This window comes from Dendronephthya gigantea, unplaced genomic scaffold (genome assembly GCF_004324835.1).
Source record: "Dendronephthya gigantea isolate DGI-Jeju-01 unplaced genomic scaffold, DenGig_1.0 000038F, whole genome shotgun sequence".
NCBI classification, from domain to species: Eukaryota; Metazoa; Cnidaria; class Anthozoa; order Malacalcyonacea; family Nephtheidae; genus Dendronephthya; species Dendronephthya gigantea.
In genome coordinates this window covers 142,526-166,946 of record NW_021163048.1, presented here as the reverse complement: position 1 = coordinate 166,946, position 24,421 = coordinate 142,526, and the positions used below count along the sequence as shown (strand labels likewise).

At 36.2% G+C, this 24,421-nt stretch overlaps 4 protein-coding genes across 4 annotated transcripts; 2 read left to right on the top strand and 2 right to left on the bottom strand.

The window, feature by feature from the left end:
• Positions 1-657: 657 nt before the first annotated feature.
• Positions 658-1,386, bottom strand: LOC114526482. The gene has a single exon (XM_028548096.1). It carries the CDS (start codon positions 1,279-1,281, stop codon positions 658-660), a length of 624 nt encoding a protein of 207 aa, XP_028403897.1. The 5' UTR covers positions 1,282-1,386.
• A 5,554-nt stretch (positions 1,387-6,940) lies between these two features.
• On the bottom strand, positions 6,941-8,316 carry LOC114526351. Its single transcript, XM_028547936.1, has 2 exons — positions 8,154-8,316; positions 6,941-7,526 (listed from the first exon to the last, which is right to left on the bottom strand). The coding sequence occupies exons 1-2, from the start codon at positions 8,168-8,170 to the stop codon at positions 6,965-6,967; spliced, it is 579 nt and encodes a 192-aa protein (XP_028403737.1). The 5' UTR covers positions 8,171-8,316; the 3' UTR covers positions 6,941-6,964.
• A 1,758-nt stretch (positions 8,317-10,074) lies between these two features.
• LOC114526426 lies at positions 10,075-16,348 on the top strand. The gene is made up of 15 exons (XM_028548022.1): positions 10,075-10,275; positions 10,842-11,018; positions 11,209-11,483; positions 11,597-11,684; positions 12,307-12,645; positions 12,762-12,835; positions 13,092-13,274; positions 13,455-13,658; positions 14,086-14,232; positions 14,363-14,443; positions 14,755-14,935; positions 15,470-15,530; positions 15,628-15,694; positions 15,792-15,869; positions 16,042-16,348. Exons 1-15 carry the CDS (start codon positions 10,159-10,161, stop codon positions 16,100-16,102), a joined length of 2,133 nt encoding a protein of 710 aa, XP_028403823.1. The 5' UTR covers positions 10,075-10,158; the 3' UTR covers positions 16,103-16,348.
• A 5,865-nt stretch (positions 16,349-22,213) lies between these two features.
• On the top strand, positions 22,214-23,674 carry LOC114526439 (transcription factor 21-like). Its single transcript, XM_028548040.1, has 2 exons — positions 22,214-22,769; positions 23,584-23,674. The coding sequence occupies exons 1-2, from the start codon at positions 22,256-22,258 to the stop codon at positions 23,664-23,666; spliced, it is 597 nt and encodes a 198-aa protein (XP_028403841.1). The 5' UTR covers positions 22,214-22,255; the 3' UTR covers positions 23,667-23,674.
• The last annotated feature ends 747 nt before the right edge of the window (positions 23,675-24,421 follow it).

Genomic DNA, 24,421 nt, shown 5'->3' with positions numbered 1-24,421 from the left:
ACAGTTTAGTGTGGGAAAATCAAAAGGTTCATGCATCATACTTTAGAGAGGATTATTGGTTGCCTTGATCATTTTAGATATTTAAAAGAGGCGGCACGGATGCATGTTTTCTTAAAGCGAAAACAGAATTTTAGAATATATGTGTCTCTCTGTTATAATAAATTATGTCCTCTGTTTCTGTGTAGCCTACTGTTGATAAGGTGTACTTGTTGGGTTAAGTCAATAGAGCTGAGAGTTCCAACAAAAATGTGTTGGAATTTTATTCATGTACATTATAGACAGAACACAAGACATGCATGCTACTGTATTCATTAGGCAGTATTGTCGTCGTTGAACGTCATATAATTTATTCGATCCTGTGAAATCACGTTCACGAAAAAACTGAATCACGTTCTTTCCTTTGCCTGAGTGCATGCATGATCTTTGCAAGATCTTTGCATGCATCGTTCTTTAATTTGGAGCGTGATCGGTACAAATAATAATTTTCACATGCTGACGAAGAAATAATAAAAAGATAATAGAAATTTTCCCTACTATTTTGTAATTATATTCATATTATATAAAGCTACTATTTTCTACAGGGAGTCCTATAGAGATGGTACCTTAATGAAATGATCTATATTGTTGTTTTGCCCCATTAGTTCAGAAAATCACGTTTTACAACAGCATGGTATGAGTTTGACACATCTTACATAACTGTCCCAACATCTCTGCTTTCTTACCTTGCAAACCAATGGATTCTTCCCAAAGTGCGTTCTTCAAATCAGGGAACTCATGATATAGACATGCATGTTTTGCAGGTGTAGCACCATCAGTTACGTTTATTAAATCTTCAGGTTTTGATGTTTCCATCTGTCTGATTGTCAGCAATTCTCTTTGATCGTCATAATTTTCCAGCATTGTTTCTAAATGATCAATCCATTTTATAGCCTGTCTCAGAATCTCGAGTTTGCTGATGTCAACATTAGGCAAAGGCAATGCTCTTTTAAGATAAACAAAACCATGGTTGAGTTCTTCAACACGTCGTCGTTCCCTTGCGTTTGCTTCGCGTCGTTTACGACTGATTCCTGTCAACGATCTCCTTTTTCGACGTTTTCGTTTCTCTTCTTGAAGATCTTTTTTCTCGGGAGTCTCTGAAACATTCGTTTGGTCGGGATGTTCCTCGCGTAATTCTGGAAACAAATCTGGGGATTCAAACAGGGAGAGGTCGATGTTTAGACTAGAGGCAGGTAGTTTGAATTCCCCCAAAGAATTTTCCATTCTTTTCAAATAAATTTTCATCTTATGGGAAGTGATGCTATGCAGTTATAAATGCATGAAAGGTCCAAGTTAAATATGCACCTGATACATATTTATACCAATCATTACTTTCGAAACTTAGCCTTAGTTGCTGTGGGCTTTATTTGTTGCAGACTCATAATCCCTTTCACTTATTGGATATAGCCGTTCACAGTTTAGCCCACACATATTTACATAGAAAACGTGAATGAAATAAAAAATATAAACTAAAATATCGATTACAAACTCTCTTAAATATTATATGCATTACAAGCATGCATACATGTACACCGAATGACATTTATAAATTTAAGAGCGTAATATTTGTTTATTATGAATAGTATTGGAGCCAGGTCATTTGGTATATTCATGCAGAAAATCCATCTTGCTTATATATGTATAACCTTTATGATCTATTTTGTCTCATGCTTTTAATTTTAGCCTTAGTATCTTGAAGGTAACTTGAAGTATAAATAATTTTGTGCAAGGTATATGCATGAGCCAGGGTGGTCGTGAAGTGTGCACATACAAGATATGGTTTTGCATGTTGTTCAATATATTTCATTCATTGGTATATATATTTAGGTTGATCTTTTGCATGCATGTCTTACGTACATAGCCTATCACATTCTAATTATAATTTAGAAACCACTTTTACACTAAAATCTATCTTTTTCTCACGATCTGTACGATATATCTTCCAGGAGATTCTATGTAATCTTATGGCAACAACAACAGACTAATTGTCGAACCATGGGAAAATTCAGAGGGTAAATGCTTTCGGAAATTGCTCGGAAATAAATGGAACCGTATAATCCACCGGCTATTTCTCTGTTATTTGCAGACTCTTTTATGCTGTTAGCTTAAAATGCGTTTCTCAAAGCACCAAATCGACGAAAGTGCCAGATAATAGCCACGAATATACGATCGAATTTCTGAAATTCCAAGTTTCCAGTTGTGTTGCATATTGCTATTGAAAGCAACTTTACTTATAACTATATACGACAGGGTAGATGCATTGCTCATACGCTAAATTGTATATATAGATATATATATTCATAGCCGTTATCAAGTGACTTAATAGAATTCTGCTACAATTTAAATACGATGTGTACAACCAGGGTATTCACCACAGTCCCCCCGTTACGATGATCCATTAATCAAACTATTTAGACGCATGCCTAAAGTACTTAGTACACTGAGAGATTAAATTGCATCATTTTTTGCTGGTACGTATCACTAATCCTAACCCTATCATCTTGGGAATCAGTGTGTTAAACTGAATTGCTTGGCATTCGTTGTACCTGCATTGTGTAATCAACTGTGCATATGTACATATTGTGTATATGTACATATAGTTTCAGATAAACGCGTCAACTGTCGTGTATTAACTATAAAGATAGCAGTTAATTGCGACTACCACACCCTACACTAGGGCATGGAGAGTAATTGAATTAGAACCGGCAGCAAGTATAAAGTTATAAAAAATAATACATGCACTCGCTCAGCTTATAGGGTGTTGAGCATTATGCTTGAACATTTTGTCATAAGGCGCGAGATATTGATTTATAAGCCGTAAGAAGAATTTTTATAGGTTTTTGAAATGCACACAAGTCACTATATAGAGATACTATTATTTACCTAAAACTGAGGTTGATTACGACTCCAAGTTTTCGAGAAGAGTTCAGATTATTACTTACCTAAATTCATTGAAAGAAAGAATTAAACATACTGTATTTGGATATAAAAATCATGACATTTTCCTTAATAAAGTTGGCTTAGTATCTGCACCCTTATATGTGCGTTTTGGAGCACTCATGCCTGCAGCCTGCCCATGTCATGAGATATTTTTGGCTAACTATAAGTACAATAATGCCTTGACTGAGAAAATTTCGATTGACTTAGCAAAATGACATGTCAGACAAAGACCCTTATCTTTTTCAAAAAAATTGATTTGTAGTATGCATTTAATGATATAAATTGACCTGAAACTAATGTGAAGCTTTAAATAGGCATATATTTATTCTATTTCGAGGACAGAATCAGTTTCTAGTCCCTCCTGAGTTCTAAATCTACATATTGCAGGTATATTTTTATACATGTGCATAGCAACTATGATGGGTAGTTTCGCTAGAAAGTCTTTCGATGTCCTGTTAGGGGTTGTCAAGGAAAAGATCGTTGTTAGGAACGCATACCGATTATTCCTTTATTAATAAGATTAAGATCGAGATTAAGATGTATATAATACGCACTTGTAAAAACACTACGATCCTATACATGTATTATAGTAAACTGGAGGTAACTGGGACGAGAAATAGGAGAGGTATATACGCATAGGCCACTCCATAATTTTCTAAAAAATTAGGGCAGTTTCGTCCATTAGTCTAAATATTCCTTTTTGCTATACGTTATATTTCATCTTGTTGTCATATTGATATTTGATAGACTAAGTCAAGTATCTGGACGAAAACAATAGATGAGAAGATCATGAGATACAGTAAACACCGCAGCCTGTTAGGTATTTTAATACTCTTAAAAGGCTTTTTCAATGTCACGTTACACGTGCTTAAAACTCAATATAATGACGATATAACAGATTTTTGTATCTTTTATACGTTCTCTAGCTAAAACATATTTAATAAAGCAGGATCGATGTTTGAACATCATGCAGAGTTGCAGACCCGCACACTCTTCAACCAGATAAATGCTAAAAATGGTTTGCAGATGAAACGTTATGACGAAAATTATGTTTCAAATGAGCAAATTTTATCTTCATCTTTCCATAAAATCCATCTCGAAAAATTTAAACCCCTTTTCGTATAAGAAATTGAAGAAGAGGATTATAGGTACATATAATAAGATTTCAGAATAGGTTATGGTAAGGTTATATAAGTTAGGTTGGGTTTAGATAGGTTTAGTTACGCTGGGGAAAAAACAATGGGTATTTATTCAAGATGCCTAATTAACTAATGCTTTAATGGACTTAATGCTTTCGCACATGAAAAGCACGACGTTCACAACTGGATTTAAAAGTTAAAGTTCTCAACAAATTGCTCCTTGAAACCTAAGAGGTGCGCCATAGACTGCCAACCAACACCACAGACTGCGTTTATGAAGTCAGTTCAACCCGAAAATCTAGTCACGATTGTGCATTTCTGTATCGATATCAAAGAGAAAACTATTGGATATAACTTTAAAAGTTCAACTTTTTCTCTGAATACGAATTCTGCAATCTTTTGACAGCTCATCATACACACAGCTGTGAAATGGCAATTTTGAGGCTTAAAGTATACACAGGTTATTAACTTCAGACGATTCGTTTTTGCCGTGTGCACTGAAGCCTCAAATATTTGTGCAAGACATTGATGATTGATTTTGTTTTGCTCCCAAGCTTGAAGCCTAAGTATTCAGACTTACGGTTGAATATCGAGAAGTCTTGCCAATTTCTGCGGTATCCTGCCAATAAAAATATGTAAGCTGTCATTTAAGGGCGAATAGCGATCTATGCAACTATTTCATGAATTTCATGATAGTAAAGTGTCCGGAGAAGTTTATTTAAATCAAGATCTTTACCCATGCATTTCTGCTTCCACAAATGTTGATGAATTTTGAGCGAATATTGCATATATCACATATCGTCTCAGTACTATGAGTCGTACGAACCTATTATCCGTCACATCTGAAATTGCGATGTTTTGAAGTTTTGAACTTTTAAGAGGTCGTTCCGCACAGAATCTCCGTCAAAGATCGCAGCAGTCATGTTACGTGTTCTTCGTTTTAAAACAGGAAGATGATATCGTAGATTGATGTAAAATTCTGGCAAACTCTTTGTTAGCAATGCCCGCAGAGAACTAATTTTCATATTGTGAACAAAACATAAAACAATGAGTTAAATAACTCTGTTTGTAAACGGTTTTGAATCAATTGTGTTTGAAACTTAAGCCTAGATTTCCCTTGCAAAATACAATCAAAGGGTGAAGGGAAAGGCCAAGACCTCCTCCGAGATTTAGAATTTTCTTTGGTAAGTTTTCTTTTGTTTTTCCTTTGTTTAGTGGTGCGTTAAAGTCCCAGACAACAGATTGCTTCCGGAGTGGGTCAAATTTTTGTAGCTATTATAAAAAGCAGTAAGATTTTACTGTCAGAGATCGAAATAAATATACCAAATCTACTGATCAAACTAAAAAGCATTTGTAACTAACCATTGCCCTTTAAAGGCAAACGAAGATATCGTGACAGGCAAATCCCGTACAGTGTAAACGGGGTCTCAATACTTATGTCGCACCACTTCAGTTGATTTCTGAAACCTAAAACTGTTACTAAGCACTTGACAGAGTATGCTCAATTAATAGGGTGCAAATAAGGCTCTGCCCAAAAAGTAAAAAAAGATCCGGAAAAATCACCAACTAAGCGAATTCCCGTTTTTATTTTTTACTGTAAGAAGAATAAAAAATTAATTAATGTCCATTTCTTGTCAAGTTTATACCTCACATGGACAAAAAGCTCGTCTACAGGCGAACGTCGCATATGTACAGTATTGTCAGTAAACAAACAGCAAATAACACGATTAATGAGCAACCCGCATTGTTTTACAGCTATCAAGCGCACCAAACAATAATGACAGGGAAGTCATGTCATTCTAAATTCATCACTTGGAATATACTGTAATGCTGTATAAATCTATGTATATGAATAAATAGATCTGGCAACAGGATTCTGTCATTCTGCTCTTTTAATAGATTTTGGTGAGAATTGCAAGTTTTTACGAAATTGAAAGTTTTTTAATTGTCTTGAATTGAAGAGTTTGTTTAGTTCTGATCGGCCTCTTGAGTGGTAGCATTTGGAGGTTTTTAGAGTACTTGCAGAATGCAGATCATGCAAGATGAAAAGGCTGTGAAAAATTCTGTATTTATATTTAATTTATATATGAAGTATCCCACAAGACAGCTGACCTGAAGCAAGATTGAGCCGAAATATGGAGGCTGGTGAATTGAATTTCGTATGTGGAAAGGAAAAAATGCCTGGATATAATATAAAATTTGTCGTTTTCTAACACTTTTATAATGTGGAAGAAACGTTTAATACCTAGTCGATTTCCTGGACGGAAGACACATATTTAAAGCAACGGTATCTACTGCCATTTACTGGAATTAAACCAGTGTACACATCACAAATACGCGTAAGTCCAATTTAATATGACTTCATTTTAGGTTTTGTACAGCTTTAAAATTTATCATTCTTCAAATGGAGATCATCAAAAAGAAATAAAATGACTTATTTGCGAAATAGCAAGGAAAATACTTTGTCTTTTTGTTTTTGTCAATTTTGTTAGATAAAGGGGAGGGGAGGGGTGGGGTCCGTGGGTATACTTGTTCTGGCTGGTAATTTGATAGTCCCAACGCATTGACTAATTTTGGTTTGTAATCTTCTTCCTAGAATTGGAGTTTCATGATGATTAAGTTGGACCTCTATTCTATGATATGATGTACACCTTAACTTCAGTTGTGTGAGCTATGACAGCTTCATTCTATTGCATTATGTAACTAGTTGACATTTTATCACCAAAAGGAGTTTTAAACCATTATATACCTGAAATTATTTGATGACAGGTTGAAAGTACTATTTAATGCTAAGTAAGGAATGTACATATGACTCACAACTAAGAACATTCCAAAATGGATTAATATAGTTAAAAAACAATATTTTCATCCAAAATAGCTGTAACAAGTTCTTGCAGTTTCTCTCCCTCAGCATAGTCCTCAGATACCGCTCTCTTAAAATCCACTTTTATGCAAATTACATGGTCTTCATGGTTTACTTGTGGTTGTTCAAAGCAAAATGGAATTATCCGGTTATCATTTTCAAGCCCAGTACCTTCTCTTAAAGATTCTAGGTTGCATTCTGTCAACAAACACAAGAGGGTAACATGCTTCTTCCTTTTTATCTGCTTCTTAATCCATGCAACAATGGCATCTTTTTTATCATTTGGAAACTGACCGCCATCTGGTACCACCGAGAACATGAAGTCTTCTTTGTCATCACTGTTATTTTGTTTGTTGAGTTGTGGAGGCATTGTAATATTTATTTTCCTGTCTGAATTTAACACTCTACAGAAAAACTTCATTTCTGGGAATTCAGGTTCATTGTGTAGAACAAGTAAGCTTACTTTTCTTTCTGATCTAGGCCTCGACACCACCTCTTCCTCTTCTGGTTCAGATTCCTCGGTAGATTGTTTCCCACCCATTTTGTTCCTGGAAAGTAATTTGTGTGAATTTATTTAGTCATATGACTCTCTGATCCCTGATGAACAAATAAAGTAAATATAATCTTCAATGTTAAAAAAACATTATTTTAACTTTATTCACCAATTGAAGCATGATATACCATTAATTTAAATTTCAGTTAATTAATAGAGCCAGAATGAAATGCCTATTTCACATGCCTCATGCTTGTGCTAGCATTAATGTTAGGTTGAAAGTTGACATAACACCATTGGATACAAAACACCATTGGATACAATATGCCAATAATAATACTTAGTACACGCTTTACTGTCAATGACCCCTTCGATTCTAAACAGTCCATGGTCGTAAAGACGTTTGTACTATTAAACGAATCTTGTACAATTTGGTATTCATCACCTTACATCATGCTTTGATATGCTACAAAATTACATGATGAAAGGCGAGTATGTGCCCTTTACCTCCACATACTGTCATTAGAGGCAAATAATAAAACATTCTGTTCACTTAAATCCTATCTTCATGGTAAGAAATTATCCACAACGATGCTATTCGAGTATAAAAAATATATGAATACGTACAACAGTGGATATCAATCAAGGCAATAGGTGTAACTCAATTTAAAAAATCCCCTACCTCAGCCAATTCAACATGAATTCTCCTTAAATGCCAAGATATAAATTGGACTCTCCGACTCTTCTATTATCCTGATAGAAACTGTTTGAGCTCTTGTTAGGAAAATGAAATATCTGGTACATTCATGGAAGGCGTTGTTCTGTTCTCGAAGACTTGAACGTATGAGTCGTCGCTGATGTCACGCTTACGCATTGAGCCCGCGTTTCGCAGAGTGTCATTTTTTAACACTATTTGTTCACCAGACCTCACGAAGGTGTTACACCCGTGTGCAAACTGCGATGGTTTAAGGCAATGTGCACATGGTTCGTTTTCAAGCGTTTTCATTTGTTTTTTTTACACCAAAAATGTTGCAAACGCCATCAATTTAGAATGGAGGTTCGAGGTAATTTAGTATATTGAACATTTTACCTCTGGCATGACAAAAACATTTTTGAAAACGCTAAAACGACGCTTGTGTGCATAAAGCCTTAGCGTAAAAATTAACCAGCAAATGAGCTGGTTACTCTTTGAAACTCTTCCCTCAAGTAATCAAGTTGTGCAGATTCATGTTTTCCAAATGTACATACGGTCGTCAACCCTTGATTGCTTTTATGGATTTTTGTGTTGCTATTTTTCTACGCGATTTTTGTGACAATGCGCTGTAAGGTAGATTTTCGTTACAATAACTCAGGTAAATTGGGTACTACACAGTACAGCCTACGAAACAAATTACGACACCCAAAATGCTTTGCAGCAACCGAAGTTCTCGTGACACATGATGATGATGCACAAAGTGAATTTAAGTTTTACTTTTGGCAAAGATCGCATGTGTGTTTTTTTTTCAGTCCTCGAAGTTGCTGAAAATATTGCATCGTGTGGCAGCAGCACCTTATAGATCTATGTAAGATGTAAGCATTGGGAAACAAATATGGGCATTCAAATTGACAAGATTGATTACCTGATCTCTGACAGGGTGATCCAGTGATGTGGTTTCCTTGGTGGTTCCTTAAAATGATTTGGAATGATAGACTAGCTGAAATATACTCGTCTACCACTCCAAGTACTAGAACACGAACGCCGAAGCTTGCATGTATATTTCGTAGTTTATGACAGACCGACAGTAGGAAGCACGTATGATAACAGACCGGCTTTGCTATGTATTGCTTCTTGTCTTTAAAGATAATTTCTTAGTGAATACTGTAGTATCCTAGCAAATCCACAAATGCAATATAGACTATTGCGTATGGTTCACTCTTTGATGTGAAAAAAATGGCTAAAATTGAATTGGTGGCAATTAATTTTTTGGGTTTAATGGCCGAGATAGGTAATTACTGAAGATAGAGAAGAATGGACTAGAAAAATATCTAAAATCCGACATCTATTGCAAACATTACGAAATTCGATTATCGTTGTGGGTCAGATTTGCAAAACTAACAGATCTTACTTGAAAATTCTTCAATCGTTTATGGGATCTTTTCAAGTGAATTATAATTACTGTAAGACAGAATATTCAGGCAAACTTTGTCAATGATAATCTTGGATGTAAGCAGTTAGACCTATCACCTATGTTCACAAGTCTAGCAGAAGGGTAGTTGCCGTGAGATACGATGCCGAGCTTTGTACTGGCCTTTAAAACGTACCGCGCCTGACATATTTTGCAATTACCTACAATATGCAGGTTGCCAGGTTCCCCAGTTCCCGCATCCCTGTTAGTTAGCTTGATTATTACAGCTGCAGCTACCAAAGTAAGAAAATCATAGATAGTTCTTTTTTCTAAAGTTAGTCACCATCAGTGTTAATTTTTGTCAGAAACTGTGTACACATCCACAAGTCCGCCTTGCGTACTTATTTTTTAGTTTATTGTTGTTTTAAATGTCTATCCATCCAGGCTTCATATTAGGTTCAGTGTTTTATCACCCGATGCGCATCAACCCCCCCGAGGTTAATAGAGAATTCATAATATGGACGCACCCTTGAGAGTTTATTGCCAGAGGTATATCTATCATAAGAACAGCACTGGCATGTGATGTCAGAATATAACATAATCCCAAAGGAAGAAAGAGAAATGGAAGAAAGGCAAACAGCGCCGGATACTGCGCTCAAACCTGAATTACCAAAACTTGACAAGAACGACTGGAAAAAGGTAAGGTTGCAGTGAGTAAGATAACGTTGCACGTCATGTGAGTTTTGTGTTATTGTGTATATTGTGTTTCTGTGCAAATGGCATGTATTTTCTTTCGGTTTATAATGACAACACTTAATTTACTTACTTACTTTGATTAAAAGTTGTTTTGACCAATTTTTTACACCACCACGTACGCGATCTATTATACCCAATAGTATTACGTTGAAAAATTTATTATTATGCCCAAGAAACGCCCCATAATACCGGGAAATCGTAATGTCAGTAGTGTGTAATTGTTTTACTCCATTATTACTAAAGATCATTTTACTCTTCAAACACTTCCAAATAGAAGTAAAATTGCCTGGTATTAGATAACATTATGTTGCCTGCTGAAGGGCTCCCTGATTGTGTCATTAGTGTAACCCATCACCCATACCTTGCAGTCAATGACATGTTTTCACTTTAGTGACATGACAGGCCTAGGTTATAGACAGATCTTACATGGTTCTCAATCATGCTTCTCGATCACGTACAGCTAGGGTTTATACGGTTTTTTATTAGCTATAATGTATCATGTCTTTAAGGTTAAAGATAAAGCTGAGAGTGGTATGTCAGAGAGCAGAGCTGTTGATGAGGTCAAAGCAGATAAGCTGATTGAACAAAGCAAAGAGCCTGGTGGTATTGATCCTCTTTTGGTTATTATGCGTGACTGGCCAAAGTTGCCAGAATATGAAGCCCAACCTGCACAGTTAGAGCACTTTGTAAGTTGTACATTTAATACACATATTGTTTATTATACAATGTAATCAATTTTTAAGGCCATGATGGCCTCCCTTTGCAAGGACAGACAGAATGTAATTCCTCCAGGCTTAAATCAAAGATTACCATCCTCATGCATGGAAATCATGACCATAACTTTTTAACATATATTTAATTGTATTAAATTTTTAGATCAGTCGACTAACAGAAATAATCTTAAAGGTAAAAATAAAAGAAAAAAAAAGTTATGAATACTTTGTTGATGAAACAGATCCATTGGAACCCTCATTACTCCATCTTGCTGCTAAACATAATTTTGTTGAAGTCTCAAAGATTTTGGTTGAGCATTGGCCATCCCTTGTGACATCACGGCTCAGAATAGGCAATGCCTATCCTGTGGAAATTGCTTTAGAAGAACACTATGATGACACTGCCGCTTATCTTATATCAAAGATGATGTGGGATCAGTAAGTGCATCCCAGACCATTAAACTATATCACCCTAGCTGTGTAAACTTATCAAAAGCAAAATATGCACAGATCAGGTTGCACCTGAAGTTGTGGATTATTTTTTATAAAAGGATACAAGATCTCTTTCTTTGTGATGAAGACAAGGAGCCATTAAAACGCAGTTTTGGCCATTATATCAGCTATGAATCTGGAATGAAGGTAGAACATCTTTGTCGGGAAAGAAAAGATTTGAAATACTTGAAATATCTATGTGAATTTTTTTAACACTGCATAAATTTGACAAGATATGTTTGAGAGCTGACGTTATATTGTATGTGGGTCAATGCTCAACTGCATCGACAAAATTTGGCATGTATTTGTGCTTGGTGGAGGTGCCTCTGGCCTCTAACCCAGCATGTTCCTGATTGGTCATTTGGCAGACAAGAAGCATGTTTTGCCCAAAATTAGATGTTATCCTTCGCTTATTCTTGAAGGTCACTGAATCATGCGAAAATAAAGCAAATTCTTGCTAAACTCTGTGGTAAATCACGCAGTTATGAATCCAATTTCAGTGGCAAAACATGATGTAACAGCACGTGCATTAACTTACTAGGAAGCAAGTTAAAATTTTCCTTTTATACCTACTTTACTGTAATATATATGGTTTACACTACTATAGTTTATGTGCTCACCTAATTCTTTCGCGGGATGCGTTTGCTTTTTTTATGCATGCCCTCGCATAGTTTGTTAGTTTTCAGGACTTTCCATGATGTCAGTCTACATGTTCTCTAAAACTAGCCACCTAATGCAAAAAGACTTTAATGTATTTTTATTTCGACAGAAAACAGTGATAGAAATATTAAACAAATTGATTGATCCTATTTGGCCGTACCTTCCCAACCGCAAAGAGCAGAAAAATGACGATTACCAAGAGCAAATACAAAGAGCATTGATAAGTGTTCCTAACAATCCATTAAAGTATGACTTCTATTATCATATCCTGGAAACTGATGAGGAAGGAAGAGTTCCAAGAATTCTTGTGAAAGTAAAATCTGATGAGGCAGATGAACGTGGTTCCGAAGCCTCCAACCTGCTTGAAAAGGTAAAATGGAAAGACAATCGGCGATTTAACAAGAAATCAGTGTCGTGCCTTCAGCGTCTTTCGGAGAGTGATAATAAGGTACCAGTACTCAAATCAATCAAATGTTCAAATACCCATAAACTGAGCTTAAAACGTACAATATTAACAGCTATTTGAAGTAAAAGTGTAAACTAAACTGGGTTTTTTTCATATAGGAAGCTGTGCAACATCCTGTCGTTCGGATGTTGGTTGCGAAAAAATGGAATGAATTTGCTCACCCACTGTATTGGTAAGGGTAAAACACATACAACGTAATGTCGTAATCATCTCAAGATCAGTCGACGGGATCTCTAGCCCCTTTGACTTCCACGCCCAATGGTGCAACCTCACTCTCTTTCGCGGTATTCATGCACAGTACTTCAGTACTGCCATTTCTAATTTGATATTCTACCAATTAACAAACACTAGCTAGCTCACAAGGAAACACCACACCATATCTCAACTTATCATACATTGTCATTCTCCATTGTTTATTTTTGTTCTAGTATCAGGGCTGGTTTGTACTTGTTGTTTTTGGCAGTGTTATCGTTTGCCCTGGTCTATGGCTCTACTCGTGACGATCCAACACAATATGAAGGCGCTGCTGATACAATTAGAGCATTCTGTGAGATTTGTAGCATCGTATTTCTGATGGTAGATTTGTTTGTTGAGATTCGTGAAGTAGCAAGGTTTGCCTATAAAATTAACTATGAGATTATAAAATTGACGAGGTTTTCCCATAATTTCCCCTATAATTATTTAGATTTGCCTGGAATATATTTACTGGATGATTTGAACAATGTCCACGTGTATCTTCTAAACAGTATGCAGCGTTCAATTTTAATTTCTTTCGCCTATTTATTTTCCAGGGCAAACTACATACAAAACAAACTTTACGGAGAAAGAAAATCATATTTCAAAGTTTTCCGCAACTACATTGATTTTATCGGTATAATTTTAACCCTCCTTATTATTCCCCTTCGCTACGCCGAAGTCGCATCTCAATGGGTGGTAGCTGCGATTGCTTTTATATTTAATTTTATACGGCTTTTCAAATATTGCTATGTTACAAGGTAAATTTCAAACTTCTTTTTTATAAGCTTCAATAGTATACGATTGTGGTACGATTAAAAGGGCTTGATAAGGCCTGCAGGCCGCGGGCATGTTAACACTTGCAACTTGGCTTTCGTCCTCTGATAAATTTTCAACAACTGCATGGAAAAGCTATAGCTACGACAATGAAAATATAAAACCAGAGTGTTTTCAACTTACACATGAAGTGAACGCTTGTTCGCCTTTATAAGAAGAGGAGAGACACAAAATTGCAGCAAAAACTGCAAGTGTATGCGAAGGCTCTTTCTTACATATTTTAAAATTTTCTTCAACACAACAACATGGAACCGAAGTAGGAAGTCGGGTACAATGTAACTGGTACATTTCAAATGCGCGCCAATAAACGTGTTTTAATAAACCCGTTTTGTCTGCATGGCATTGTTACAGAATCACGGGTCTTTATACCACAACGCTTGTGACAATAATTTGGGAAGACATCACACGTTTTTTGGGGTTCTTCTCTGTGATATTTATCGGATTTTGTGGAGCGATGTATATGGCCCTGAAAGTAAACAACGTGCAGGATTCGTACAGGTCAGTAGATGCTACCTTGCATGGCTTATAGCGAGCTACCATGTTGGCTTTGTTGCTTTCCTTTTACGCTATATGCACTTTTACTACCTATTGCAACCCTTATTTAATTTTTTTAATCATACACTTTCAGCTTCCCTTGGCTTATGTTGGGCGGAATTAAAGCTCTTGTTGAAGGGGAATCGCTGGAGGAAGAGGACGGGAAAAAATTTAGGTGCCATTTTAATGCACTTTGAATGGGAAATACAAATTTATCCACGTATAGCATCTTTTGTAACTATGAACTCGGCACTGCACTCTTGAGCAATTACCTGTACAGTCAAATTTTTCAAGATAGAGCTAGATTAATTGTTCCCTAGCTCTTTCAATTGAACCCTGTTGGTTAAAAGTGTTTTTGGCAGAATTTTATACGAGCGGGGAGAATTTTCTTTTGAAATCCGGTTTTCGTACAACAGACCCCATTGAATAAATGCATGTAAAAAAAAAACGACGTTAAGTCGGCATTTTATTTTCTCCTTTTTTCAGCTGGTTAGCGGTTTTGATCCTTCTGGCGTACATGGGAATCGTTGTTGTGATTCTCCTGAATATTCTCATCGCTCAACTTAGCTACACGTACGGCAAGGCAAAGAAAATGGCAAGATTGCAATACGCAGCAGACACAATGCGTATTGTCGCTCGCATGGAAAATAGTCCATTCGCTAGACTGGTAGGCAAACACTAAAAAATTCTATGGTTCCTCAATTTCCAATGTACAAAAAGTTAATGGGACGAAGTGAAAAATTTTCCATAATTATGGACATTGATTCGAATCGAAAGAGCAAGAGGCTTGTTGTACGAGCCACGAAAAACAAGAATTGCATGTCAGGGGTTCTGTATATATATACTGTAGAAATTTCAAAACCATTTGCTTCTAAATTTCAACTGAGAAAAAACTGTTTTTGTGTGGCTTATAAGGCAGGTCCAACAAAGAAGTGAAAATAAAAAAATGATTTTGAAATTCGGCAGGAGAAAATCAGACTTGGCGTTCTAGCTGCTCTTTTTGAATTTAGCCTTATAGGTCAATTTATTTTTTTCCATGGGAATTGCCATCGGATATCCAACAAACAAATGTGTCCCGGTGTTTCCACTCCCGGCAGTTAATGGGTTAACCAGAAACACTGCATGGCAGTTTTCACTATTAATCATAATGAGTATTCAGTTAAGCTATAACAATCAATCCATAATGTGGTTTCCATTAAAGAATTATAGAGTGAAGGCTTACGAGGAGGGAGAAATAATGACTGATGAAAAATTAGCCAAAGGTATATATACCTACATTTCTTGGACATGAATACATGCATGCTCGTATTCATAGACATAGGCGCGCACATTTGATTTGAAATCTTTGTTATTTTAAAGAAATTCTAGAGTTCACAGAAGACAGGCATCCTTGGGAAACAGATGAAGAACGAATTACCAGTGTCAGGTAGTATTTTTCATTTGTAAACATGCATGTGTGTGTCTTGAAATAAATGCGTCTATGTTGAGATCTTCACTTAAAATTTAATTCTTTCTACTTTAAGAGAAGCGATGCGAAGAGTGATTAAAGGCGAGGAGGATGATCCACTGGAAACTATTGATGAAAAAATAACTCACCTAACGTAAGGAAATGATAAACATTTTTCTTGGTAAATGATAAACATTAGTGCATGGGGGTTGCAGCAAACCGTCTATATCATCAACATCAGTAGACACCAGACATGCCGTATTTAACAGAAATGATCCAAGCAAACTACCATTGATTCTAATGAGGATTTTAATTTTGTAATATAGAGAGATCGTGGAGAATTTGAAGACATCGAAAGGAAATAGGTTACTATATTTGCACATTTAAAACCATTTATATAGGTTGCAATATGCATCAAACATGATAGACGTTCGTCAGAATATAGAGTAACTCCAAAGATAATTGATAACCTGGACGTTATTTTTATACTCATGCATTTAATAATTTTGTCAACGTATTTTTAAACTTTGCTTTTTACATATTTCATTTTTATTGGTTGTAAGCCAATTAGCATATAGTTGACATCAGTTTGTACTTTGTAGTAGACATATTGGTGAACGTTCTTCAACAGAATTTAAAGTACAAATTAAATTTTTGAAAAATTTATCTGCATGATTGCCATGTCTTATATAAAGACGTCAGTAGTGGTCAGATCGCACCGTAAAAGCAGTTTTCCATACTGGCGAAGCGCGCTTTGTGTTTTAGCCTTGAGGCCCGTCATGGCTGCATTAGCATATATTTAAAGGCTGCATTTGTCTGATGTGATGAATGAAAAACAGCGCTGATATAGATATCCTAAGCTGTATTAGTTTTAGTCACTGAAACTGTTGATTGTTGTCTAAATCAAACTATATTGCTTTGGGCAGTTGGGAAGACCCTACAAACTTCCTCCAGGTGGCTGGGGCATAGCGAAAATGAAACATGAAACATTGAATCCTGAGTAATTCGGCCTGGGCGGTCGACGTTCTTCGGGTTGTTGACTCAAATTAGAAAATTGAAAAACTTAATTAGTGAAAATAGTTCTAATAGATGATAATTGGGTCTCGTGTGATCCAATGAAACCAGAGCTTACATATATCAAGCGCCCTAAATAAAACACAGCACGTCTTTGTAATGTTAAGTCTCCACATGTAATTCAGCTAGATGAACAATCATAATCCTCGGTTATAGCAATCAATCAAACTATGAAGGCCGACAACAGGGAGACTCCGAACAAGCAACGTTCAGTAACTATAAAATACAATACACTGTTACTGATACCTCACACGGAGTGTGTAGATCGCAGAACAGCCGAAAGAACCATTGTACATTTCGGTTTGTACTCATTCTAAACTTTATATACTACACTACGGGACATTCCGCGGCACGATCCACTCAAGAAAGATAACGCAATGTGGCATTTGTATCCCAAAATCAAAGGCCTTAAAGTCAGGGGCTGGAGGCAAACTTGATAGGACTGGCAATAGCTGCAATGAACAAGCTGAAACTCCAGCACTTCAAGCTGTCAGCCGTGCCCTTTAAATGCAAATGCCCTCCAAAAACTGCCCTCCAGTCTCCCTCGGCTTTTTTTATCTCAGTAAAAATCACTCAGTGGTTAATTATTCAATTCTAAAAATCATAAAACGACGTCATCCAGGATTCTTCGATCCAAGATTGCTTGTATAATCAAAGTGAAATTCACCAGATCTAGTGGTGACGATTCAATTGTAAACGCGATGCGCTAAAGAGATAATCACTGCATGTATGGAAGCATAGATATATGATGCATGGAACTGTGAACCCATTTTTTTAGTGTCAATTTTCCCTTCCTATTCCTAAAAAACGATAAGACGTTAATTCGGGTTTTGCTTATCGGGTTAGTCTTAAGTATTAACAGGCCGTCCGAGAATGACTGAAACATTTAGTTATGTCTTCATCTCAGACCACCCTGCATGTGGTTGTACTGTAATTTATAGTTTGTTTCCCCAACAACTCAAAGTTACTGACCTGACCTTTGCTTCGAAGCATGGCAATTTAATTAGTGGTCTATAATTAAGATGCCCGAATCATGTGGCAGAATGATATATATATATGTCTCCAGTTTCACAGTCCAAACTTAGAATATTGCTACAAATATAGAACTATAGGGAAGATAAAATGTTACATGATAATTCTCACGCGGCGTCCTGCTATTTTAGAAACTGGTTAACAAAGTAGGACTGACCGTGGACTGACATTGCCTTAAGTCAGTTGCTTTACAAAAAGGTGAAGATATGACGTTAAAAACGTTTTGATTAACCGGCATACATAATCGCACCGACAATAGTCTTGCCTATAAATTGTCCGTCAAACACTGCTAGGTGATATTTAGATGATAGGGGTGGACATCCCCATGCATTGCCTTTATTAAATTTAAAGCAATATTCACTCAACTGTAAAATTGGTTTATTAGAGATTAGAGACCCTAACTGTGCTGCATCCTTTAAACTTCCCTTTTCTTTGTTATTTTGAACAAAGCCATGTTGGATAGTTACCCTGAACAATCCTGCTGGCAGCAACACATTTAAGTCAATTACACGCACACACGTTATCGTGAAGTTCACAACAAATCAACACTACTACACGCAAAATACAGCCAGAATATCAAAAACGAAAATACTCAGCAGCGTTCGCCCTTGATGGTCTATATTGAGAGCTAATCCTCACATTGCAAGCCTGTACATTCTAGCACAGAGGTAAAATAGTTATTATATCGAATTGTATTTATTACCATCATTATCGGTACGTATTTAACATACAGACTGCAGTATAAACGCTAAGGAAAAAGTCAGTGTAAGTCATGGTTTTTAACCTAGCTTTAACAACAAATTAATATCTAACACAGTGACTACACTCAGTATGCCGATTTGCCCCTTAATAAGCTGGTTCCGTTTTAATGCAAGCAGATGGTTAGGCGCGAAATTGCAGTTCTATAGGGTATGGGGGTAAGATCTGGAAAATGCATACTTAGTTTGAAATGCTCAGAATGTAAACGTTTAAAATACGAAATTATTTCTGCTCCTGAATTAACGGTTTAATTTTTGGGCTGTTTTAAGACCAGTCAGTATAAACACTTTTGACTTTTTTTCAATTAATGAGCTTTATATATGCATGACATCCTTAGCCGTCACAAGAAGATGGCTTTAGGGACTGGTGTTGCAACTACAAATGCTTGTATGCTTTCCTTCTAGTGACGATTTGAGAGGGAGGGAGTCAGTGACATACATCTGTATTTTAAAAGCTTACTCACACTCAAACTCATTGAGTGGGAGATCTTAATCTTCTTTTAACGTTTCCATGACGGTAATTTTAGTTGAATAAAAGCTTGATTCCAAGTGTTTTACCTTAAATCTTTCCATCGATCAAGAAAACTTACTCATTGATCAGTAATAATAAATTTTTATGTCGCACTCAATAAGCACGTCATTGTGCTTCTTACAGGGGATAATGTTTGGGCCTTTTAACTACACGGGTTATTGGTTGTTTCCAATGACGTGATAAAAGCGTTTCAGTTAACAAGCAGGTGGATTAAAAAAGGATATTGTAGTGTTTTGGTCGATTTTTGGTTTAGATTTAAAATATGAATTGCTGCACGGTTTATCGTTCTTCGGTTGCCCTGAAAAGAAGAAAACGCCTCGAAGTTTTTAATTCCACGTCATTTGGGGGAAAATTCACGTGATTGCAAACAAAGAATACTTATCAGAGACTTCAAAAAATCTTCACTTTGCCTCTTATTTATTAACTGCATGAACGAATCGTGTTTGCTGCATGTGCATTTGAAGGTACCTGATAACACATGCAGGCTTATTACACCTTATTACTCGCGTACATGAATGCAAATCTTTTTCACCGCACGGTTAATTAGCAGTCAATTTCAAACAACGAGTTTCTTTGCATGAGCTTAGGACCTTAAAATTGATCGTATCGTCTAATCCGGCTTATAATTGTCTACTCTCAGTGCCTCGTGGCAGGTGAAATATGTTCATCGCTCGACTTCTCGAGTGTCAAACGTCACTTCCCATATTACAGTAATTTAACCGCATATTGCGAACCATGCATGCGTGTTTAAATGAAATCATCGAAGTCTGGAGATTGTAAAATGTCCCCCCAATCGGGAGACGATAAGCTACATACATGGTAACCATATAAATAAACGCCAAGATGCTGTCTAAAAATAGACACCACACTAATTCATACTTGAGTGCAAGTGAACAATGGCCTTCAGTTTTGGTCAACTGACTAAAATCACGTAGTGTGCAGAGAGCATGAATGTGTGTTAATCACAGGATTCCTTGGCGACAATTTTTATCGCTGAATTTCAAATGTCTTAATGTTGAGCTTTAACTTTCATTTTCAAATCACTGAATCGCAATTCTAAACTGAGATGATGTAGCATTAGGTTGGGTAACAGACATAGATATTTATCACATATCTGTGAGGTGATCTACCAGAAGTGTATGTATGCTCCCAATATAAAAAAACCCATTTCCTTACATCAGGCCTTGTCAGTTTTTTTTCGTTTTGGTCATGCTGTAATTACATACGAATAATCACGCAATAGTATATTTCGACCTTTTGGTTAAAAAAAACTCAAGCTTGGGAGGTTGACCTTTTTATATATATAGTACTCAGTTTGACGTGTTTAGCCTTAAAGTTTGTAGTTTTTATGTGCATCCGACTGGCAAGGAACAGGGAACCAACTAATTACAAAGAATTTTAAATATATCAATTTAGTCTTCACATTAATTGTTCGGTTAATTACGTAATGCGTATCAGTAAATGTCGTGTTTATATTCTCCTATATTAATCTATTAGGAACGTAAAGCTGTTGGTGAAATACCGATACGCACCATTCTTTTTAACATTTGGAAGAAAAATATAGAGCAATGATATATTGGGCATTTATAAGCTAGTATTTACTGCCATCTCATTTGTACCTTTTGAGTAAATGACGTCACGTTGTAATCCAAAGATAAGAGCGATGCCCAGGTAACGAGATTGTTTATATGCAAAAAGCATTTAATAATGGTATCACCTTGCATCAGTGAACACAAATAGATTGCATCAAATAGATGAGCCATATTAATTTAAACAGGTTCCGAATTAATATAATATCACATATACATAAGACGTCATAAGCTAGAACTGCCGGGTCCTATATTCATCTTTGGAAATTTGGTTTCAGCAAAACTTTTAAAGATAACATCAACTATCACTCAGTAATAAAATATAATTTACTAAGATACCAATTTGCAGTTTGTTCAGGCTTATCACGGCGCAGTCTTTAAACACTTAGCAAGATTATGTAGGTATATTTACCTTCACAGATAAGACAAGCACGTAATATAGACTGTGATAAAAATAGCAAATATAGCTAAATTAATAATACATCATGCAATCAGCTATGTATTTATACATACGTGGGAAATCACATCTGAATTCACTCAGGTTTAAAACAGAACTTTTATCACGGTAATATTATATTGGATATTTAAATTTCTGGTATTCTCTTTATCCCAGATTTAATTCATTTCTAATAGTTGTCGATGTACTAAATAATCATAGACGCAGCCTTTTTTGGTATCAAACAAACCAATATCAAAAGAATACTATCAGATACAAAGCATCAAATTACTACGTAAAAATATAAAAATAGAACGGACCTTTGATGTTACTGATATACATACAGTTATGCCAGAACATCTCATTTAGCGTTCTTATTATTTTGTGTCAGCACCGCCCACGCACCTCGACTATACACGCGGTTCGACGCAATTTATTCAAATATTGACTACAACATGTTTCCCTCATTTCTTAGAAAGTGAACAGGTGAAATAGCACAAACTATTTTCACCGGCGCAAAATACGATAAAACTATCGACGCGACTGAATGTTAGTTAAGACGACGCAAAGAATGTTAACCAATCTGTGTGTACAACCAATGTGGCGTAAACTGTATCCAGACATAAATGGATTATTATATCCTCGTTTTCTTTATATCAGTTGAACTTATTACGATAATTAGCACGTTATTTATAAATAATAAGTTACATCTTATCTTAGAAAATAGCGAAGGCACTGTCTTTATCATTTAGGATCATTTAACTTATTACGGCGGCTTTCGTTGTCTGGGAGATAATTTGATTTGTTCTAATTATCCGATGTTCACTTCCAAAACTCTCACTCATCGACAAACTCAGTGATTCTATAAACGAAAATTACGCGGTGCAAGTGTAGCGAATGAAATAACGGTGGAGATGTTGTTTATATAGGTTGCTATGCACAGGATACCTATATTAGGTGAACGTCAGCACGTGTTCACGTTTTGACAGAGTCACAAGTTCCAAGCAAGATTGCATGAAAAGATACTTTTTACTTCACTATTAATAGTTCGGTGTTCAATTGCATTGACAGGATCGATTGGTTGTAAGAAACTGCAACAGTTAGTCTCGGCAAAGCAACATGGAAGATTGCATTTGCGAGTACGACGAGGTAAATATTGAGGAGGCGAGTCGTGAAGCCGAGGAAATCTTGAAGAGCTTTAGCGATGAAAGTTCTTCTGTGGAGGCAAATGAAAAGCAGGATGATGCATCTCGCCGTCGTAAACGCCGTAAGAAGAGAATGTTGACTGGTGTGAGCCGGCAGCGGCGCGCTGCAAATGCCCGAGAACGCCGGCGCATCCAGGGGGTCAATCGTGCGTTTGTGCAACTAAAAAATTCTTTGCCTCTTGCTCAAATCGATATCTCCAAAATTGAGATTCTACGTTTGGCTTCAAAATGGATTGATCACCTTCGGACACTACTTAAAGATTACGAGGAAAGAAAAGAATTACTGAACACAGTACAAATGGAAACATCGCGACCGAACGAGTTTATAAGTTTGGAAGAGAACAGGACTCCGGTTAAACATGACTGCCTTTATCACCAGTTTCCTGATTTAAAGAATACACTCTGGGAGGAATGCATCGGTGTACATGGTAAGTGCCTGAGAGACAAATCATAAACAATGTCGTTTATAATATTTACATTGCTGCATATACAACTTTGTCAATAAATATTGTACACACAAAACGTGAACGTCTTTGAGCGCTTTGCTTATTTAGACTTGCCAAATTGAAAAGTTCGCTTTGCAAGTAAAAGCTATAACACACAGGTGACTCATTCTTCATGTTCTCATAGTTGAACGCTTGAGGTTTTTGAAGGACTACCTTGTCTGAATGCATGTAGTTAAAGTTTAAATGAATTTCGGTATGATTTCTCACAACGTTATGAGTACGTTTTGAGGAGACATAGCAGCTGCATGTAATATAGACTTATATAGTGTGTGAAGGTGCTATCTTTATACTACTTACATCAAAGAGTAACGCTCTTATGCTGTTATCTGCATGACAGCTTAACCTGGAAGCTCGCCGGAATTAGATCCGATGTATTCACAAGAGAAAACCAACTTGCTGGCTTTTTTTCATAAAAATCTACTCAGAGGTTAAATCTCAAGTTTCGTATTAAGTCTTTTTATCTATATCAAGACATATATGGTTTCGAAAAACTAAAGTTTTTTGTTTTGGTTGTGAATGTCGCGATGACGATCCTGAATTGTTTATTAAATAATCCTAATGCACTATCCTCGACGAACTAAATGAGCTTGCATGGTCAACAGTCTAAATAAGTTTAGCTTAGAATTATGTTTGTTTTGTTATTTCTACTTTTTCCAAAACTCCCGCCAAAACCTCTTTCATTGTGTGATCAATACAGTAATGGAACCGTATTCTATGATACATTTTTTCCTTCCAGAATCCGCTCCAGGAGGCGAAAACGAGGGCTGCATTCACATCAGAAGTAACTCTAGTTTCCTCTCCCTGTTTTCACCACATTAAAACCATCACATATATATTCTACATTGTATAAATTGTATAAATATATATACGAAGTACCTTGATGTTCTCACATACATCATACAGTCAACATACGACGCTTTGCATGCACAGCTGCAAATGAATGTACGAACCTCCAAATTAAAAGTTCGCAGAAAACGAGATGGGGAGAAGAAATAACCGACTCTGAGGTGTTATTAACTATAGTTCTACCATTACTATTATATAAGAGTAAGCATGCATATATAAGATCAGGTATATATATGATATGTGGGATATTGCAGTGATGTGACAGATAAAAAGGGAGTATGATAGTGGAAACACATTACTGAATTCTATAGGTTTTTAGCGACTTTACGAAGACAGTAATTAATTTAGTAAAGAGATAGTGACATGGGACGTTTTAATGAGTCCATAATATACTATAAAAGGGCTATGTTTTACGATATTTCGTTTAATTTTCAATATTCCAAGAGTTACCATGCAGTCTACTCATTATTCCTTTTTTATTTTGCACTTCCCTTTTACACAGACCTCGCAAATCCGCTTTTCATAACTAACCACGCCTTTCCTATATGTGCTAAAGCCATCCTTCGCGGGCATAAATGTGTTTTTGGCCCGACTCTGAACTCTAAAATGTGTTCTGCAAGGATGGGTAAACACTTTAGTCATTCTTCTGATTGCCTTGGATCAACGGGCTAAAACATATTTCAACCTGGCAAATTTATCATTTTAGCCCGCAAAATACACCGCAATGC

Coding starts and splice junctions, on each gene's coding strand:
- LOC114526482 (XM_028548096.1), bottom strand. CDS start 1,281: ATGAAAATTTATTTGAAAAGAATGGAAAATTCTTTGGGGGAATTCAAA.
- LOC114526426 (XM_028548022.1), top strand. CDS start 10,159: ATGTCAGAATATAACATAATCCCAAAGGAAGAAAGAGAAATGGAAGAA. Junction 11,685..12,306: donor GCTATGAATCTGGAATGAAG/GTAGAACATCTT, acceptor TTATTTCGACAG/AAAACAGTGATAGAAATATT. Junction 14,233..14,362: donor AACGTGCAGGATTCGTACAG/GTCAGTAGATGC, acceptor ATACACTTTCAG/CTTCCCTTGGCTTATGTTGG.
- LOC114526439 (XM_028548040.1), top strand. CDS start 22,256: ATGGAAGATTGCATTTGCGAGTACGACGAGGTAAATATTGAGGAGGCG. Junction 22,770..23,583: donor GGAATGCATCGGTGTACATG/GTAAGTGCCTGA, acceptor TTTTCCTTCCAG/AATCCGCTCCAGGAGGCGAA.